The sequence below is a fragment of the Calidris pugnax genome, unplaced genomic scaffold (genome assembly GCF_001431845.1).
Source record: "Calidris pugnax isolate Ruff unplaced genomic scaffold, ASM143184v1 scaffold24, whole genome shotgun sequence".
Taxonomy (NCBI): domain Eukaryota; kingdom Metazoa; phylum Chordata; class Aves; order Charadriiformes; family Scolopacidae; genus Calidris; species Calidris pugnax.
The window spans coordinates 18676567-18695008 of NW_015090922.1; the positions used below are offsets into that span (position 1 = coordinate 18676567).

The 18442-nt window shown below is 35.5% G+C and overlaps 1 protein-coding gene across 1 annotated transcript in view; it reads right to left on the bottom strand.

Moving 5' to 3' along the window:
* The window catches only part of CRIM1 (cysteine rich transmembrane BMP regulator 1 (chordin-like)), a 181823-nt gene that overhangs the window by 19736 nt on the left and 143645 nt on the right, over positions 1–18442 (bottom strand). The window contains exons 9-10 of the mRNA XM_014950989.1: positions 8833–8989; positions 3524–3645 (exon numbers count right to left, since the gene is read on the bottom strand). Coding sequence (XP_014806475.1) covers positions 3524–3645; positions 8833–8989 — 279 coding nt within the window. The remainder of the gene's footprint in view (positions 1–3523; positions 3646–8832; positions 8990–18442) is intronic.

The window sequence follows — 18442 nt, forward strand, 5'->3', positions numbered from 1 at the left end:
TAACTATTACAGTGTATTAGATTATAATGTGGACATCTGATAGCAAGTAGAATATAAAAGCATTTACAAGAGCTAAGGATGGTGTTCTATCACGAATGACAAAAACTTACAAGCAAGTTCTAACGGGTGCATGCTGAAAATATTTCATAAAACACCTATGAGAAATACTTTGTTTACATTACTATGATAAATGAGATGCTTGGAAGAAAACTACTCTGACAATTTTTTTACTGAGATGAGAATACAGTAAGTTGGACTGCTGCATTACTTGCACTCACGCAGAACACACGAGCAGTTGGTCCAGGGAGGATAAAGTCTCATTTGTATCTTAGGAGGTATTTAAGTGCTGCAGGACACAGCCTCAATATATTCTTTGTTAATCAGCTGAGTGAATTTAGAGGCCAACACTCCCTTGCCCACATCATTATGATGATGAAGGATTTAGGATCAGTTTGTCAGTGAACTGACTTGTTTTCAGTGGTATGTCAACCATGTTCTGCTGACACTTACGTATATATATGTTTATTTGTATTAAGTTGCTTATTTTGTTTTCTGTTTAAAAAAGGATGCAGCATGAAGATTAGTATTGTTTATATGTAATTTTAGTAAGGTGGTTTTTCTGTTGTTTTTAGTTGGTTGGTTTTTTACTAACATGTAGATCAGCCCTTCTTCAGCTGTGGCAGATCTATGAAAGGTGGTCTAACAACCACAAACAGATGGTACAAAGTTAGTTTGATGCATGTTATCAGAATAAGAACTTAATACACAGAAATTACATTAGTATACCATTTTGTGAATTAAAAAGAAAAGCCATGGCATAAAGATAAAATATTTCTTAAAATAGACATTATCCTATTGCACAAACAGAAATAGTATTAAAAAATTACATTCAGTTACTATACTTTTATGCTTTTGTATAAGATTATATATTAATTCCTATTTGACTTAATATCATTGGAATACTGGCCTACATTAAAATGATTATTGACACACGAAAGCCTTAGATAGTACTGCCCTTTTCCCTTCTTAATAAAGTATCTGATGTAATCAATTTTTTTCCTAAACTATTCTAAAGTATAGTCCAAAATTTGGAGGAAAAAGCCAAGCATACAGGCAACAATTCAAAATTAACTTAAAAACCAGATTGTTTTCACTTTTTAACTAAAATCAGTACAAAAGATAATACTTCAAGAGGAAACCAAATGCCCAAATACAAATTGTGAATAACTGGGTAACTAGGGGTATGGTGGAAAAGACCTGGGATTACAGTAGCTCAAAAGTAAAAATGAGTCAGTAATGCAATACGACAGCAGAGAAGGCAAGTTTGATCTAAGATACAAATACAGGAGCACTGTAAATTTAAATGCAGTACTAATATCTCTACTAGTTTGAAGTTTTTGCTACTGCTAAAGTACAATATCTGGTTTTTGAACTGTGATGAGAGAACAAAATAACTGGGTTTATTTGACATAGGAAAAAAGCCCAACCAAACAACCAAAAAATGTTTAGGGGATTCCAGTTGCAACCCTGTAAATATTGCAAGAATTCTAAACAGAATGGTGCTTAGCTGTTCCACAGGTCTGTTGAGTTTAGGACAAGAAGTAACTGGCTCAATTTGCAGAAAGAGAAAAGGGAATATTAAAAAATTTATTTTAAAATGTCACATATTGGTAACCATAGGAAAACATTATTTTAGAGAGGGTTTTTTTTTTTTCTATTGAGAGTGGAGATTCTTAATAAATTAAATCTTAGACAAACATCTGTCAAGGATTATCCAGATACACTCTGTTTTATACAAGGGTGAAGGAACGGACTCTCAGTTTTCCAGAGGACTACCCTAGCCCTGTGCTTCTATGGTTCTGCTTCTATTAATCCTAACATAAGCTATTTCTGGCAGAAGCAATTTAGAAAGTGGAGCTAATTCACAAGCAGGGGATTTACTTGTTCCTGTCTCTTACTTAGGGATTTTGGGTCAAAATCTTAATAAGGAGTCACAGCTCCCCCAGAACATAGTGGTGATTGCTCTAATTATTCTTGGACAAGTTGCTAATGAAGTGATGTTGAACTGGTATTCCCATGTCTTGGTATCTTTATGATCATAACAACAAAAAATCCTACTTACAGAGGGATCAAGTTATTTTCACTAAATATTTGTGCATGTTTTAAAATCCATCCTTGTTAAGAAAGAGACTTAAAGGTGTGCATACACATAATTATTAACTGAAGAGTTGCACCTGTTTATAGTCTGGGATGGCACACCTAAGAGAACACCTAGTGTATATTCCATCACAATACCACTACAATCAGGAAAAGTGTGCTGATCGTGAATATGGAGACAAATGACAAGATAAGTGATAACACTTCTCTCAATGGGCCTCCATTCAGCAGTTACTCTGTCTTATTTAATTTTTAAAATTTTTATGTCCAGTAAGAGTCGTATATTGGAGTCAGTGAAATCTCTCTCTATTTCTCGATCTGCAAGTACACTTATAACATTTTTTTTTTTTTTGCTATAAGTCTTAAAGTTTTGTTATAATTGTCTACATGTATGTCATGTGGAGAAAATATGTCAGGTCCTTCTGACTTATATGATTGCATGTTTGCCTTCAACTACAGGTGAGCAACTTCAGGAAACTTGTACACTTTCTTTCAGTCCCATGTTCCCATAGCTTGTCTTATTATATCTTATCATTTCTGTACAATGCAAAAGAAATAGCTGCTACAAAAGTTAAGAATGGAGTCTTTACACAAGGCAATGGGAAAATACTCAAACTTACTTGCCTATAGCTAGAAATCACACAAGTAAGAATCAAAGAAATTAAACGTGAAAGAGCAGTTGGGATCTTTCGTTAGGAGCAAAACCAAAAAGTTATTAAATGCAACATATGGAGATAAACAATGGAGTCTGATACCCAGACCAACACAAACTGAAAATATCCTTAAAGTGACATGTTAAAAGCAGCACAGAAATAAATCGGACAACTAATGAATATCTTGTCTCAGTTTCCACCTTGAACTTGGTAGTTACAAGTTCTTGATGTGGCATATGTGAAATATTAAGCTTAGGAATACTCAAGTCCTTTCTCCTGGGTAATCACTATCTGTCCTCATTGTTCCTTGAGACCACCTGAAAAGTGTCCAAGAAACAGCACTCTGATTTTAAGTGGTGAAGTTTAGGCTACTTGAGTTTGTAAAGAAAAGATGATGGTGAAGAAGCGAAGATGAACACTGCTACTGAAAAAAAAGCCCTAATTTTTATTAATGATAGTGAACTGATTTTTGTGACTTTGTAATGGATTATTAAAGTGGAGCCAATGCTTTCTGTTGAAGCCAAGATGAACACAGATAATAACAAACACCTGCAAAACAATACATTTGTTTGAGCAAAGTTGAACCAGCTCCCCCACCAGTTACCATGTTTAATTTCTTACATATTCTGTGCAGTATTCCTTTTCTTTTGCTCTAGCTTCCGACTGCTTTGAAAACAAGTTGTAATTAGAGGTGGTAATGCCCTTGCACGTACCTCTGCACTTGCAGGTAACACAGCCGTGACTGTTCTGCTGGAAGCCCATCGGACAGATTTTACCACAAGGCAGGTCTGGGCATTTCTTACACCGACAGATTTCACAGCCATGCTTGTTCTTCCTAGATGACCAAAACAATTTGTAAAGGTCAGCAGGTCACTTTAACATATCATGATCTTTGAAGCAAACCATCCCCTAAAGAAGTGATTGATCAAGTAAAAAAGTTATCATTAACTATCATCATTAGGTTCAGTGGGTTTATGGGGTGTACAGGAGTATCTCCATCCCTGGCATGTGCTCCTCCCATGTGACTGGCAAAATCTCTGTATTTGGTACTTTCAAGACATAGCAGATAATATAGGCGTATGTGCTTGTGACTACTACTGATGATCAATTCTTTTTTCAAGTGAAAAAGTAGAAATAATAACTTTTAATACTGTGAAGAAGCTGGGTAGGTAGGAATCTGTTATAATTACTGTCTTTATAACACAAATTACTGTTAGCTTTTTTTCCCCAATAGGTAAAGTCCGGTAAATTTCCTCTCTTGCATATAAAAACTACAGAGAGATTTCCAAAAATGTTAAATAAGCAGACACAAAGCTTACTTGAACACTAGCAAGTGGATTCCAATAAACCATATAAAAAGTAGCAGACACAGTGTAACGTATTTTGAAACAGAGAAAACCAGAGAAATTTTCAGCAGAGTACACAAGAACACAAATGCTTCCAAAGCTTCCAGATGAAGCTAGGCAGGAGTCTAGAGCACCACCTGACAGCATCTCTTCACAGCACCATAAACATGTTGCTTCTAAGAATCCTGTACTAAATATTGCTGGTCTCTTTTTAGGAAGATAGCTACTACCGTTCTAAGTTTAGGCACAACAAGTGTACTATTTCCCTTCACATACAGCTAGAGTAGTTTTCTATGCCTTCTCAAGATACAGGGGGAAAAAAAACAACAACCAAACTTGTAATGAAGAAGTTCTAGACTAAGAGGGGAAAAACCCAATAAATTATTTTCACGAGTCTGCTGATAAACACATTGATCTAATGAGATAACTCACTGAAATTGGGGAAAACATTTATTGGGGAAAACATTTATTGGGAAACTGACAGATCCCTCACCGAATACTACACCATTAAATGCACCCAGCTCCCCTCAAAACAAAGACAAGACATGGGAAGTTAAAGAAGAACATTGAGAGGGATAGAGAAGAAATAAATTATGTAAATCTCTGGAAAGCCTGAGTTCAAGCTCTAGAAAACTTTATTTAATTTTTAGGTAAAAGGCTGAGTAAAACAAATTGGCACATAGTAGGATGGCGAATGAAAGACTTTCTGTCCTCCTATCCATTTATTTTTTCCTCCTTAATGTCTGTAAGCACAGACCTTTTAATATTAAAATAAATGCTTCTTTCCATTAATGTGCAAAGTTTTCAAACAGTGAACTCTATTGAGCATTTTTTTTCAAACAACTGTGGACAGGTTTTGGTTTCTTTAAAGATGCATGAACTCAGGTTTTCCAATTACTAATCTTTGACAGTCTTAAAAAAAAAAAAATCAAACATGATGATTACTCCCTAACTTCTCACTCTGTAATATAATTTTCTTTTAATACTTGCTTCTGTAGTCTCCTATTTGTCACTGAAGTTTTAGACTAAAATGGAGATTAAATCCTATGATTTTGATGGTCTTAACAGGCTTGGAAGTCACATAGAGGTTGATATTTTAGAAAAGAAATTGGCACAGCAGTGATAAAGAACCAAACAAATGTACTATACTACTGCAGATCTAAATAATTTTAGCACCGAAGTAGAGAGCTGAGGTGAAATGATCTTAAAGTAGTTCTTACCGCTGTTTTAATCCTTTAAACTACAAACTGTTACATACCTAACTGTCGCTAAATGTTACTAATTTCATTCAGTGCAATTATTCATGTATTTGGTAGACAGTGACAAGATTATTGTACTCATTTTCAGTATTGGTTTATTTTTTAAAAAATTACAATCATCTTAAGACACTCATAATTTTAAAATACCAGCCAAGTATTGTGCATAATTAAATTGCATTCTACATTTAAAATCAGAATTCAAATTGAAGATTAGTTTTCGATTAGCTTAAAAAAGTTTAAAGTTCATTTTTTTCAGGTGTAAAAAAATGAAAGGGAAAGATAATCTCAAAGACAAGATATCTAAAATGGTAGCATCAGCTTGAAGTCAACTTGGTAATTTTAAAACATCTTTATCTTACTCCCAGCTACCACACTATGCCCATTAATATTTGCTGTCATTTCTAAAACGTTTTTGCTACATAGTTCACATAGATATTGTAATAAAACTGTTTTATGAACTTTTTAGTTTAAAAAAAAAAAAGAGAAAGAGAAGTGTGTTTCAGCTTATCCGAGTACAGAGAACACATACAAGAAATCTGTAATTTTCCTCTGTAGGTCAATGTACTAAATGAGTCACACATACAGGCTAAAAATTACTACTCTTTACAACAAGCGGTGTAATTCTGTGAAAGGCTCAACATTATCTTTTTTTATAATGCTTTCTATTTGAAGATGAGCCATGTGGTTCAGCACTAGCCCGTGGAGCAGTCCTGACCTGTGTGATGTTTTCTCCGACCTCCCAAAGCTCCTCTGAAAGGGATATGGTGCGATGGGGCAGGCAGCACGTCCTGGACTGGGGAGTGCCCAGGCAAGGTATTAAATTGTCCACATCTGATACTCTGTGAGTCAATGTCTGATCGGGTTGTCATTTTATCATGTCTAGGACTTCACATGAATAATTGCAATTGCAAGATTCAATATTTAGGCTTTTTAACTTTGACTTGTTTACCATTTTTCTTCCTTTTCACTAATCTCCATTTCTGGAGATCTGAGTTTCCATTTGAAGCATATTACTTGGTAATTTTAGTCTCCCTTGGGTGTACAAAGTAAGCCTAGCAAAATGAAAGTCAGATCTCTCAAACCCAGTGACAAATTTCTGAATTAATCAAAGTTCATTAATCAATTCAGTCCACATGGAACAGCCAACTTCACTGCAAAACTAACAATACTAAAGAAGCACAAAAGACAACAGTACAGAGAAACAAGAGAAACTGCTTAAGAAAAGAAATAAAAAATCAGAAGTTGCAGAGTAAAAATCCATATAAGCATCATTACTGAAAGCTAAGGAAGAAAACAGGACAAAAGAAAATACTTTTCTTTTTAGCAGTTATACATGATCTGGTCACTAATGAGGTAGACTTAAATCAAGAACATTATTGCCAGTCACACAAACTGGGATCACAGGCTCAGGAAAGGATATTTACTGTCTTATCTTAAAAGACTATTTGCTTTTTCCTGAACATTCAGAATTTTAAAGGTAAAAAAAATATTCAGTTCACCACAGGTTATTAAGATCTCTACAACGTTCTGTTTAGAGTTGTAAAAATTACGTCCACTTTCCTCTTAACAAAAATTAGGGTTTAATATAACCCAACCAGATAAACCTGCTCATTATATGAAAGAGAGTATTTCTTCCTAAATCCATGTTGTTGAAAAAGGTATTGCAGAATTAACTAAAAGAATGCAACAGTAAACTTAACACATTTACACAAACAAAACACATTAATGTGTAAATGACTTTGGTAAGTATAGTTCAGAACAGTTCTTAGCAGCAGTAGAAAAACATTTTTAACACTTTAGTGAGGCATCTACATTGGGACTGCCAGTGAAGAAAGCCTGTAGTAGTAAACTGAAAGAAACCAAAAGGAGAAACAAACTTGACTGCTTTAGATACCACAGAAAAGTCAAAGAATAGAGTTAGCTGGAGTGCAAATAAACACCTAGATCTTGGTTCATGAATATATTCAGCTATATCTGTATAGGTCCAAAAAGGCACTTGCAAAAGATATTAAATAGACCTTATTTAATGGTTTTCTCATATTATGACTTTTGAATAGGCTGAAGCAAATGTCCTTGAAAATAGTAACTTATTTATGCACTCATAACATTAAAATTAAAAACAACATTTTCCTGTTCCAAGCTGAAAGATATTCAATCACACTGAGTAAACAGTAAAAGATTTTGTAGTTCATACCAACTGTCTCCGCTGGTATGCAAACACATGCATGCACACACTCCTTGAGCATGAGGAAAAATTACATATGAATGTTATCTGAAGATCAGCTGTCATAAGGTAGAAATTAAAATGTTATTAAAAGAAGGCAGTAACACGGCCTCATCAGCCACAAAAATGATCAGAGGGCTGGAGCACCTCTCCTATGAGGACAGGCTGAGAGAGTTGGGGTTGTTCAGCCCTGAGATGAAAGGGGTCCAAGTGAGGCCTTATAGCAGCCTTCCAGTACCTGAAGGGGCCTACAGGTGAGATGGGGAGAGAGTCGTTATCAGGGAGTGTAGTGACAGGACAAAGGGCAACGGTTTTTAACTGAAAGAGGGGAGATTTAGATTAGATACTAGGAAGAAATTCTTTACTGTGAGGGTGGTGAGGCACTGGAACAGGCTGCCCCAAGACACTGTGGATGCCCCATCCCCTGCAGTGTTCAAGGCCAGGTTGGATGGGACTTTGAGCAACTTGGTCTATTGGGAGGTGTACCATTGAAAATCATTCTATGAAAATGCATTTGTAATATATATATATATATATATATATAAAAGCCACCAGACTGGTAACTGAGAAATTTCTTTGTGACAATGTATCTGCCTAGTTTTTGACATCTGTTCCACAAACGAATAAAATCCACAAATATCTCCTTTTATGGAGAAACAACTCTAGCAACAATACAGGTTTTGAACACATTTACAAAAACTTAGCTAAGAGATGGTACTGTTCTTCACAAACCCTCTAAAGTAACTACCAGAAATGTCTCACTAAAACTAGTCCGCTGTCATATCAACACTGAAAAAACCTTGAAATATTAGAAAATCATTTGAACAAAATAAATGGGCTATAAAATGAAAAGGTATCACAGCGGAACATGCAAACAGAATTTCAAAAAGCTACATGCAAGGGACGTTACTTGTAAGTAGCTTTTTCATCTTGCTCATCAAATATTCTTTGAAAAAATTTAAGCATTGCTCTGATTTTGTAATCTGTCACTGTTTTTTTTAGTTGCTGTTTCTTAATCTGATCAAAATCTATTTTGAAGAATAATTTAATCTCACATCAAGTAATGATATTTCTATTTTCCCACAGTTTTCTCTGCTTTGCCAGAAAGTAAGCACAAATACACATGCCTGGATTTTGCATATTTTCAATATGTAAAGGGATTGTATTAAATATGCTTTCAGAATAATACGTACAAGTATCCAAAGGGACAGTACTTGTCACATACAATGGGTTTGCACTTCTTAGGCCGCGGTCGGCACTGACAGATCTCACAGTTGTGAACGTCAGTCTGGAAGCCGAAGGAACAGTCCAAGGAACAGCCTGAAATGAGGCCGGTGCACAGCTCCTCCCCTGCGAAGAACACATGATGCAGGTAAAACATTTACACAAGGTAAAAAATGTTTATACCAACCAAATCCATCTTTAGCAGACTGAATCTTCTTTTGCCTTTTACTTTGTCACTTTTAAAATACTGGTAATCCTTACCTTTGGACTGTCCTAATTTTAAAATATTTGACAGAATTCTCCAGTAATGACCCAAACTGTATGAGCAGATATTACAGGATGTCTTCTGTTCCAGTCAAGAACTTGGGGAGTACTACCTAGTATCCCAAACTAACATAATACTGTGAATAGATGTGCAGCCGAAGGAGTTCAATGTCTGTGATTCTGTTGGCCTTTTAATAAAATATTTTAAATAACATATATTTTCAACATATTGTATGAGTTTAATAGGTTTCTATTCGATATAGAGCATCTTTATTTCTCTAGTATTTGAAAAAGACTGAAAGGTTAGAATATATTAACAATTTTTATTCCTTATGCTGTTTGCTGTCAAATATTTGATGATTAAAACCTGCTTTTTAAAAATACAACTGTAATACCGTAAGATGTGATATAAGCTTAGAGATGCTAGACTAAAAGACCTGTCTCTTGAAGTCCACTGCCATATTTTATCAGCCTCTTGTGGTGTAAGGGAGATGCTAGATTTCTCCAGTACAGATAAATAATGTTCTCTCTCATTGGAATTTACTATTTTGAGAATGATCAGTTTCTTTTTATTCTTCTTGAAAGAAGTGCCAGAAAGACCACTCTTAACATACTCTGGGATGCATAGTTCATTTATTGGTTGCAAAGGTAAGAAGAGACAGAAAATAATTATTTTTGTTACACTATGGATGCAAAACACATTATTACAATAACTAAAGTAGATCAAAATAGAAAAAGAGGGAAATATAATTGAGATTCTAACCAAGAATCATTCTATGAAAATGTACTTGTAATATATATATAGAAGTTGGTAACTGAGAAATTTCTATGTGTCCAACCATAGGTCGGTCACATAACCTAACCAAAGGACCAACTTTAAGAGTGATATTTAAAGGATGGCTGATCTCTAGTTGAAATATCCATGCTACTACAAAGTGCTGGTTATACAGAGAGCAGGTGCAGAGCACTCCCTCGAGTTCTGAAGACCACTTTCCTTTAGGCCTATGAACATTTAAGAACAGGGTTTTGCCAAAGAAAAGATCAGTGCCTTGACTTATTCTGTTCCTTACGTTACTTCTGTGGGTCTCAGATGCAAAGATCATCTTCACGTCTCTCACATGGTCATATACTGAAGGCAGACCACAGAAAAGGATTTTTGCTTTACTTAAGTGCGTTTTCTTCTGTTTTTGTAATGTGGCATTTAAGACTGCAAAATATAGACTTAACCAGATGTGGCCAAACTGATTGTTCCTTACCTATTTTACAATGCCAATGCTCATTTCATAAAGAAGGCATGTTTCTTAGTACCTCAGAGTGAGATTGAAGCCTCAGAGATGACTGGCAAATTCACTGCCTACTTCTGTGGTGGAATTTGAGCATACAAGCGCAATGCATCATAAAAGCCTTATTATCCCAAAAAAACAGTTCTCAGTTTAAATATGATGAAGATCACCAGGTTTGTAGCTCCCACTTTTCCACTTTTAAGCAAATTTGGTGTCCGAATTAAAAAGACTGCAAGTTTTTTTTGGTCACAGAATACTGAAAAAGAAATGCCAAATTCTTTCACAGCTCCCCTAGAGTTTGTCTTTGTCAGCAGAGTTGCAATGCTGCAAGATTTAAGCATTTACTCTCAAGTCAGATCTAACCTTTGCACAGCAATAGTAACCCTTATCTCACATTCTTGCTTTACTCAAGAGATCTTCATGAAGTCTTATATGTTTCTGTAGGATAGAGTTCAGACTGATCCATCAAGAATACTAGAGTCTTTTAATATGGAGTCACTAATGCTGATTTTAAAACATTATAATGCAGAGGAAACTCTGATACTCTTCTTTGGTAAAGAGTGGTGTCCACGTAACACAAAGAAAAAGACTTTCCATTAAGCAAGTTAAAATAATGATAATTTATCTTTAATTTATGAGCTTTTACACACAATTATTCCCTGACAGCATGCAGCAATAATAAAATTAACTAAACTTTTCATTTTGTGGTACTTCATAAATTAGTCATAACTTTTAAAGTTGGACTTGAACTTTATAAAGAATGTACTGAAAAGTACACCTACACTGGAATATCTTCAAAACGTATTAAGTTCAGTTATGATCTTTGATATGGTATAAATTATGATATCTCCTGCTGATTCTCAGAACTGATCAGTGAATAATCCCAGAATTGCACAGGCCAGATCGATTAGAACCATTCATTTTCTGAAGAGTACTTTGTCATGGAGATGAAGTGTTTAGATGGCTGTTCATAAATATCAGGCTCATGGAAGACAGGTCAAGGAACAAGAAGGTACAAATGCAAAAGCATGATAGAAATAAATAGGCATCTTAAAAAAGTGAAAGGAAGAGCTGAAAATAAAAATATATCTAAAAAAATGAAAACGAGAACTTTTTTTTCACTTGGCATATTTCTTTATCTTATTTGTCCCCAAATTGTGTGTTAACAAGAGCTACCAAAGTGCAACACCCAAGTTTGAGTATGAAGTTATAGAAGACAGCAAAATAATGATTCCTCAGAACCCCACAGCCAAATATGCTTTTGTTTTCAGTCTTCTCTTCTGCTTTGATTTGGTTAGTAAAACTGCTTTTCAGAGACGCAAAACAAGTCTGTTACATAAGGTGTCTAGGATACGGCTGTACAAGCAGGAGGACAGTGACTTATCCCAAGTAGCTTATGATGTTAAATATTGTAAAAAAGTCATCTGATGTTAGCTCCCAGAAGGCAGAACACCCCTCATGATGCCCTGACAGGCTGGCAGATGGGTGCCCCAGTGCCCCTTAACAGGGAGTTACCCACTACAAATAGTTGTCATTTCTTTTTACAATATCCACTGTCTGCTACTGGTACAGTAATTATTAACATGGTATCCTACTTTAATTTCTGAAAGTGTGGCATTACAAGCTGTGGAGATAGCTTTTAAATAGTTTTTGAAGAATACTCTCTGTGAACAAATTTAGTGTCATGAAAATCAGAATGTGAATTCTGGTCCACTTTCTTACTTCACATCTAACTATCTAAATTTCTCCCACTGAAACATGACAATCACAGGCAGCCTCAAACTGAAGCACCATCTGGTACACACACACAATTTATGTCTGCTGCACAGGGCTGTCGAAAACCCTACTCCGGCATTTCAAACCAGGTATTTTTTCCAGAAAACAGAGTGAACTATCAATTTAACAAAGCAGCTGCATCTCTCAGAGAAAGAAAATAAAAAAAGAAAAAAAGATTGCAAGCCTAAAGATTTAATATTTCTATAGCCTTAGCTATAGCTTTAAATTCATCATTAATAAAATAATCACAAATTTCTTATGAAAGGATAAGTAAAAACATCTTTTCTGCAAAGGTTTTGCATTTCAAGGGACAAATACTAAAGAATAAAGAGAACTAGTTCATGAAAGTCAACTGCAATGAACTGAGGAAATTTACTATGGCAAAATGTCAGGAGGTTACTTGTTTAGGGGCTTTTTCCACCTCTGCTTAGATAAGTTTCATCAGGAACCTGAATCCCAAACATGGAACCTATTTGCAGAGAAGAGGTCCGGCCCTAACTGGGCTAATAACTCCTTTAAAAATGTATTGGCGTAATCGGACAGTCTGAGAGGGGATAGGAAACATTTCAAAAGCTAACTACCTTTCAGAGTTCGAGGGAACTGCATTACGCACCTGCACACTGCTGCAACTCTAACAGAAGGGGATCAAGCTTCTGATCGCAAAGTATAAGCCATCTTTATTTCTCTGATTGATTAGTTATAATGACATCATCTAGGGAACTAAACTGATGGTTAGGCAGGAGGTAGAAGACTAAACCAGAAACAAAATGATGAACAGGAAACCTATTAGAGGGAAGATATCTCTCATTATGCTGCTTAGGGAAATATCTGACTGAAGAGTAGAGTTCTCCTAGGAGAACTCCATTAATTTTTCTTAGGGAACATGAAATGTCAATGAGGTAATGTCAATACAGAAAACAATCCTTCTACACAAGGTTACAGGATGGCTTAGGGGGATAAAATAATAATAGTGAGGTGAAATGTAATACTGAAAATGTATAAAGTCGTGCAGCCAACAGGGAATAAAGAATAATTTGTGCTACAAGCTGAGAGTTCAGGCACAGGATATTGGTTGATCTCAGAATGATACTGACGTGATACGACTTTAGAAAAAGATGAATGTGTTCCTGAATGTCTCAGGCTAATATAACTGTATTTTTACCACAAATACTTAGCATTTTAGTGTGAGGATGGATGTTAGCTGAAATACCACACAGAATTCTGGAAGAATTTCAACTGAATTAGTACCGCAGAAGGCTAGGACAAAAATCACGGAAAGGCTGTTTGTCCTCAACCAACAATGTTATTAAAATAGCTTCCTGCTAGGAACAAATACCCACTTGAGGACAAACATGCACCAAATGCTTATAGCAGTGAATCTAGCCTGCACCACAAGACTATGCAGTTTTCTTCTCCATGTGCAACCATGACTGCAAAAGCAGCATGAAGATCAGTTACCAACACATCCACATTTCCAGCTGCAGTCTTCAGTAGACCTCACTATACCGGCAAAAGCTACTGCTTACAGACTTTGACCCCTCTAAAAAACGTAGTTCTAGCAAATACTTCCTTCTATAGTTTGCAAAAATTTAACACATTATATGCCAACCTGGATATGCGAATTTTAATGTAGTGGATTCATTTGGATCAATTTAATAAGACGCTGTTATAAAAAAAACAGGTAAAAAGGGAAAGACCAGTTGGAAAGACGAATTGGTCTTCCGCAAACCATTTATTAGGAATGATTAATGTGAATTATTAATAAGCAAATATTAGCACAAAGGTTTTTATGCCTTGCCACCATTGCCCATAAACTCCTTCTTTCCCCCCCACCCTTGTCACCCACTCACTCAGCAGTTTCATACACCCACATCATAATAAAACAAATACTAGAGTTTCACAAGAGCATGATGCCGCTTAGGGGGAATGGAATACAGGGGATGGGACAACACTCTCTGAAGAAGAAAGTCTCGCCTTAAGAAGAGATGATTACCAAGATATGATGGAGCTCTACACAGCACACTGCATACAAACCATCTGGTGTTTTAAAACTCTTCTCCACTAAGTATCTAATTCTCATCATCAACTCTTGTTTTAAAAGGCTGCCAGATCACTGTAAGACCAAGTCATAGGCTGCTAAAGGAAGGAAAGACATGTACGAAAATCAGCATGTGACAGCACTTGATATATCGATGTGACCTACTACAGTCCAGGGCTCACCCTGCAAACAAGGAAACAAAAAAATTCTGTCCCAGTATATGCAATGTTAGCGATCTTTGAATTTGTGAGGATTCACTCAGCAGTTGGTTATTTCAAATAAACACAATCTCTCCTTCTCAGGTACGGTATCTCAGAGGCAATGTATCTCAAAAGGAATCACAATTCTTTGGCCTAAATTCAAACCATCAAATGCATGATTTATTCCTAATTTCAGAGTGTGCACGTTCCCACCTTACACGAGCCTATGAATATTTGGAGTGTTATAAAATATTGCTCAAAAATCAAACTGAAAAGTAAACAAAATTCAATTCCCTGAATTATATGTTTAGGTCTAAAAAAGGTCTTCTGTTTGAATGTCTAATAGCTTGATTATAACTCCAGCTAACCTATTAAAAAAAAACACTTCTCAATTTCCTTCTTCTAGCATATATGTGGCATGTAAAATACTCTATGCTCTTAAACTGGGATATTTATTTTTCTCCAATTTATTATTTTCCGTATGGACACAATGATAATTGTACTGTAAAGACCAAAAGTCATCTTAGTCTAAAAACTTCTGAAAATGCAATCTAGAGATGTGCAGCCTGTTGAAATACATTTAGTTTTCAATCCTCTAATTCACAGATAAAAAATAACTGCCAGAAAATATTAATAGAGACTTGACAAGAATGGTGTCAGTATTTCAACTTGCCTTCAGCTGGTGTCCATTTTTTTGAAAATTTGTAGCGTGGCTACATAAAGCTGGCTACATAAAGCTAGCTACATACCTTTACCATCATTATTTTCTTGATGCTGAGGCTAGATCATATCAGGAGAACTGTTTCACAGTACCTTTATAATTAAGCACTCCTCAGCCGTCCTCTCGGTGTGGATTGCTACTGCTGGTTAATCTTCAGGGGTGGGGATCTGGGGAGGCAAATTTATGAAGGAGAAAACTAGGTTACTTGTCAGTAACTGGAATTCTCTGAATATATTGCCTCCACAGATCCACACTAACCCTCCCTCCTTTCGTTAGAATTAACTCACGATTCACAATAGCTGGATAAAAATGAAGGGACTGGGCACTGTGATGCTAGAAAACCCTGTTTAAAAAAAATAATCTCATGAGTCCATTGAGGCAAATTACCCGCTTGGATACTTGCTCTAAACAACTCTAGGATTCACATACAACACATGACTTCATGAAAATGGATTTGTAGCAGTGGTATCTCAAAGGTGGAATTACTGGAAAATTATCAAGTTTCCACAAACCTTGTATCAGCACACTGTTCTTTTGGTTTTATTTCCACAGGTCAAGTCAAGTGAAGATCTTATCTGCTTCCACTGCATCAGATATATTGTAAACATTACTAAAAACAATACATGGTTGTAATCTTCAGAGATCCCCACAAAGACTTTTATTCTACTGAGAAGACATAATATTTATTTGGCATGAGTAGTTCATGACAATTCTACCCTCTTCAGGGAGCACTTCCACTATCTTCCATACGTGTACTTAGAGCTAGTATTTCTATTCTACTTAGAATATGTACTTTTTTCTCATCTACGTCTTAAATTTTTAAGAAACATACTTCACACCCAATTTTCCATGGCTGTATTTCACTAACTGGATCCTACTGTATAATAGTTATTCCCTTTCACATCACTGCAGAAGGATAATAAAACATCCTTTTTTCTGCTAGGTCTACAAAATTACTAAAAAAATCCATGATGTGCTCTCCTTACTAAGGGAAACTACCTGGACTATCTTTGTTTTTAAATTTTTTTTCCTCATTAATTTGTTGCTAAATCAAGATAACAATGGGAGATAATCGTTACTAAAATAGAAAAATGTTACCTAATTTATATTTTATTTTACTATTTCCAGGAATTTTGCATTGTCTGAAAAGTACATTTTGCATGATTAGTGTGTGTGATTATTTATCCCATCTTAGTTTGCTATCAAAATAAACATAAAATATGTTTATTTAAGTGGACAAAATTAACACTGAGGGAGTTCTGAAGTGTTCAGAACAGATCCCTGAGTATAAACTATTTACAGGAACGAAGGAATGAAATGTTCAAATTTTGGTTAAGAAGAGAAAACCCATCCAAAACCCTAACTACTTAATGATTAAGACACAGAAAAAAGTAATTAAGATGTATTCTCCAGTCCCCACAAAGTTTTTCGTAGGCTTTTTCCTATCCTTACACTTTTCTCATCTCCGTACACTTTTTCAGAGTGCTAACCACTGCTACTAATGACAGCCCGTAGACGCACCTACCTAACTTTTCCTAGACCTTCCAATCCTGCCTTTGAACATCTATACAACTAAACCAAGTCACACACTGACAAACCCAAATTCCTCATTGGAATTCCACTCTGTTTCATCAGCTATAAAGGGAGATGGTGTGACTCGCCAGAATATTGAAGTCTGTGCTGCATGTCCCATATAGAGCAAACGATAGTACCTCCTTCGTGCTGCATGTCTTCCCATATAGAGCAAACGATAGTACCTCCTTTTTAACTCCATGGTACAATACATTTTCTTCTCATTTAAGGAAAAGGTATCAACACTCTTCCAAAAATATTTCTGTATCTATACAGAAATGTGTGTTTGGAAGAAAGGGATGGTTTTATGTCTAGAGAACTGTGCAAACAAATAATATGCAAAGGTTTCTAATTTTTGAATAGTGACTTCATGGTTTGCTTTGACAGACAAAAGAGACCATGACATGAAGTGGATGATGATGCACTACGATGCGCAGAAGAATCGACTTGTCTAAGCCTACTACAATTGCATCTTTCCACAAGCAGTCTGGAATTAAAGACATTGCATGACAGTTGCATCTTGTAACTGCAGAGGTAAGCCTTACAAATGAAGCAAACAATTTTTAAATATGACAGCAATGCTCTATTTCATTCAAGATTTGAAAGGTTAAAAAATGCTAAAGCCATACATGCTCACAGTTATTACCTGAACAGTACTTCACATTCAGGTCATACGGGGTAAAAAGCTATAGACTAAGTTGCAGGAGAGATTTTAAAAGCTTTTTCTTTTTCATGAATATAATACAGGGAATACACAAGGCCAGATAAATAGAATCAAACACTGGCCCTCACTGCAGACTCACTGAAGAGTGATTTAATGTCCAGCGGCAACTATCAGATTTTAAATCCTATGTTGCTGCAATCACAGCTGGCATTATTCAATGTGCCCATTAGTCATCTTTGGAGGAACGGGAGTCCTCCCTCAAAAAGAGACGATCACTAGTCTTCTTTCATTCCCCTAAGTTCTCCCTAGAAGAGCAAAGGCTTAGACACTCCTAACACAACAGGAATTGCTGCACCCCAAAAGCAATAATTTTTTGCTTATTTACTTTTTTCTATTTGTTTCTTGATCTTGTACCATCTAATATCATATTTTTTTTTGGTAACTCACTTAATATTTTTCCCACTCTTTCAGTTTTATTCCTGTTATTTTGCAGCGGTTCTTCCTATATCCCGGGTTATACTTTTTTCCTTTTATCCTCTTGTAGTGCTATTTTAGCTTCTCTACACTTCAGGTCAGTATGATCATTCTTTCTCCATCATCATTTGTGGTTCCACCTCTACTTACTGAAACAAACTTTCTCCCCATATCTATCTATGCTCACCCTTTGCTCAGTGGTAGTTTTTTCCTCTCTTCTCTTACAACAGTGATCTGCCTCTGCTTTTTTTTTTTATAATTTATTTTATTTCAGTTTACAGCATGTATATTTTTACTGCATATTGTTAAAGAATTTTTTTGCAGTCATTGCAAAAACAGAAAGAACAAAGATAAAGAACAAAGTAAACTACTTCTATTAAAATCGTATTCTAAAAATGTTATGATTTGCTTCTTTCTTCCTTCTCAATCTGTAGTTGGTTTGAGTCAAGGTGGATAAACTTGAAACTAAATTACAATAAAGCACCAAACAAGATTCATAATATTGTACTTAGAAAATTATTTCCAATAAACCTGTTCTATTGATTTCTGGGTACAGGAATGTAAATGAAGGTAATAATGAGGAACAA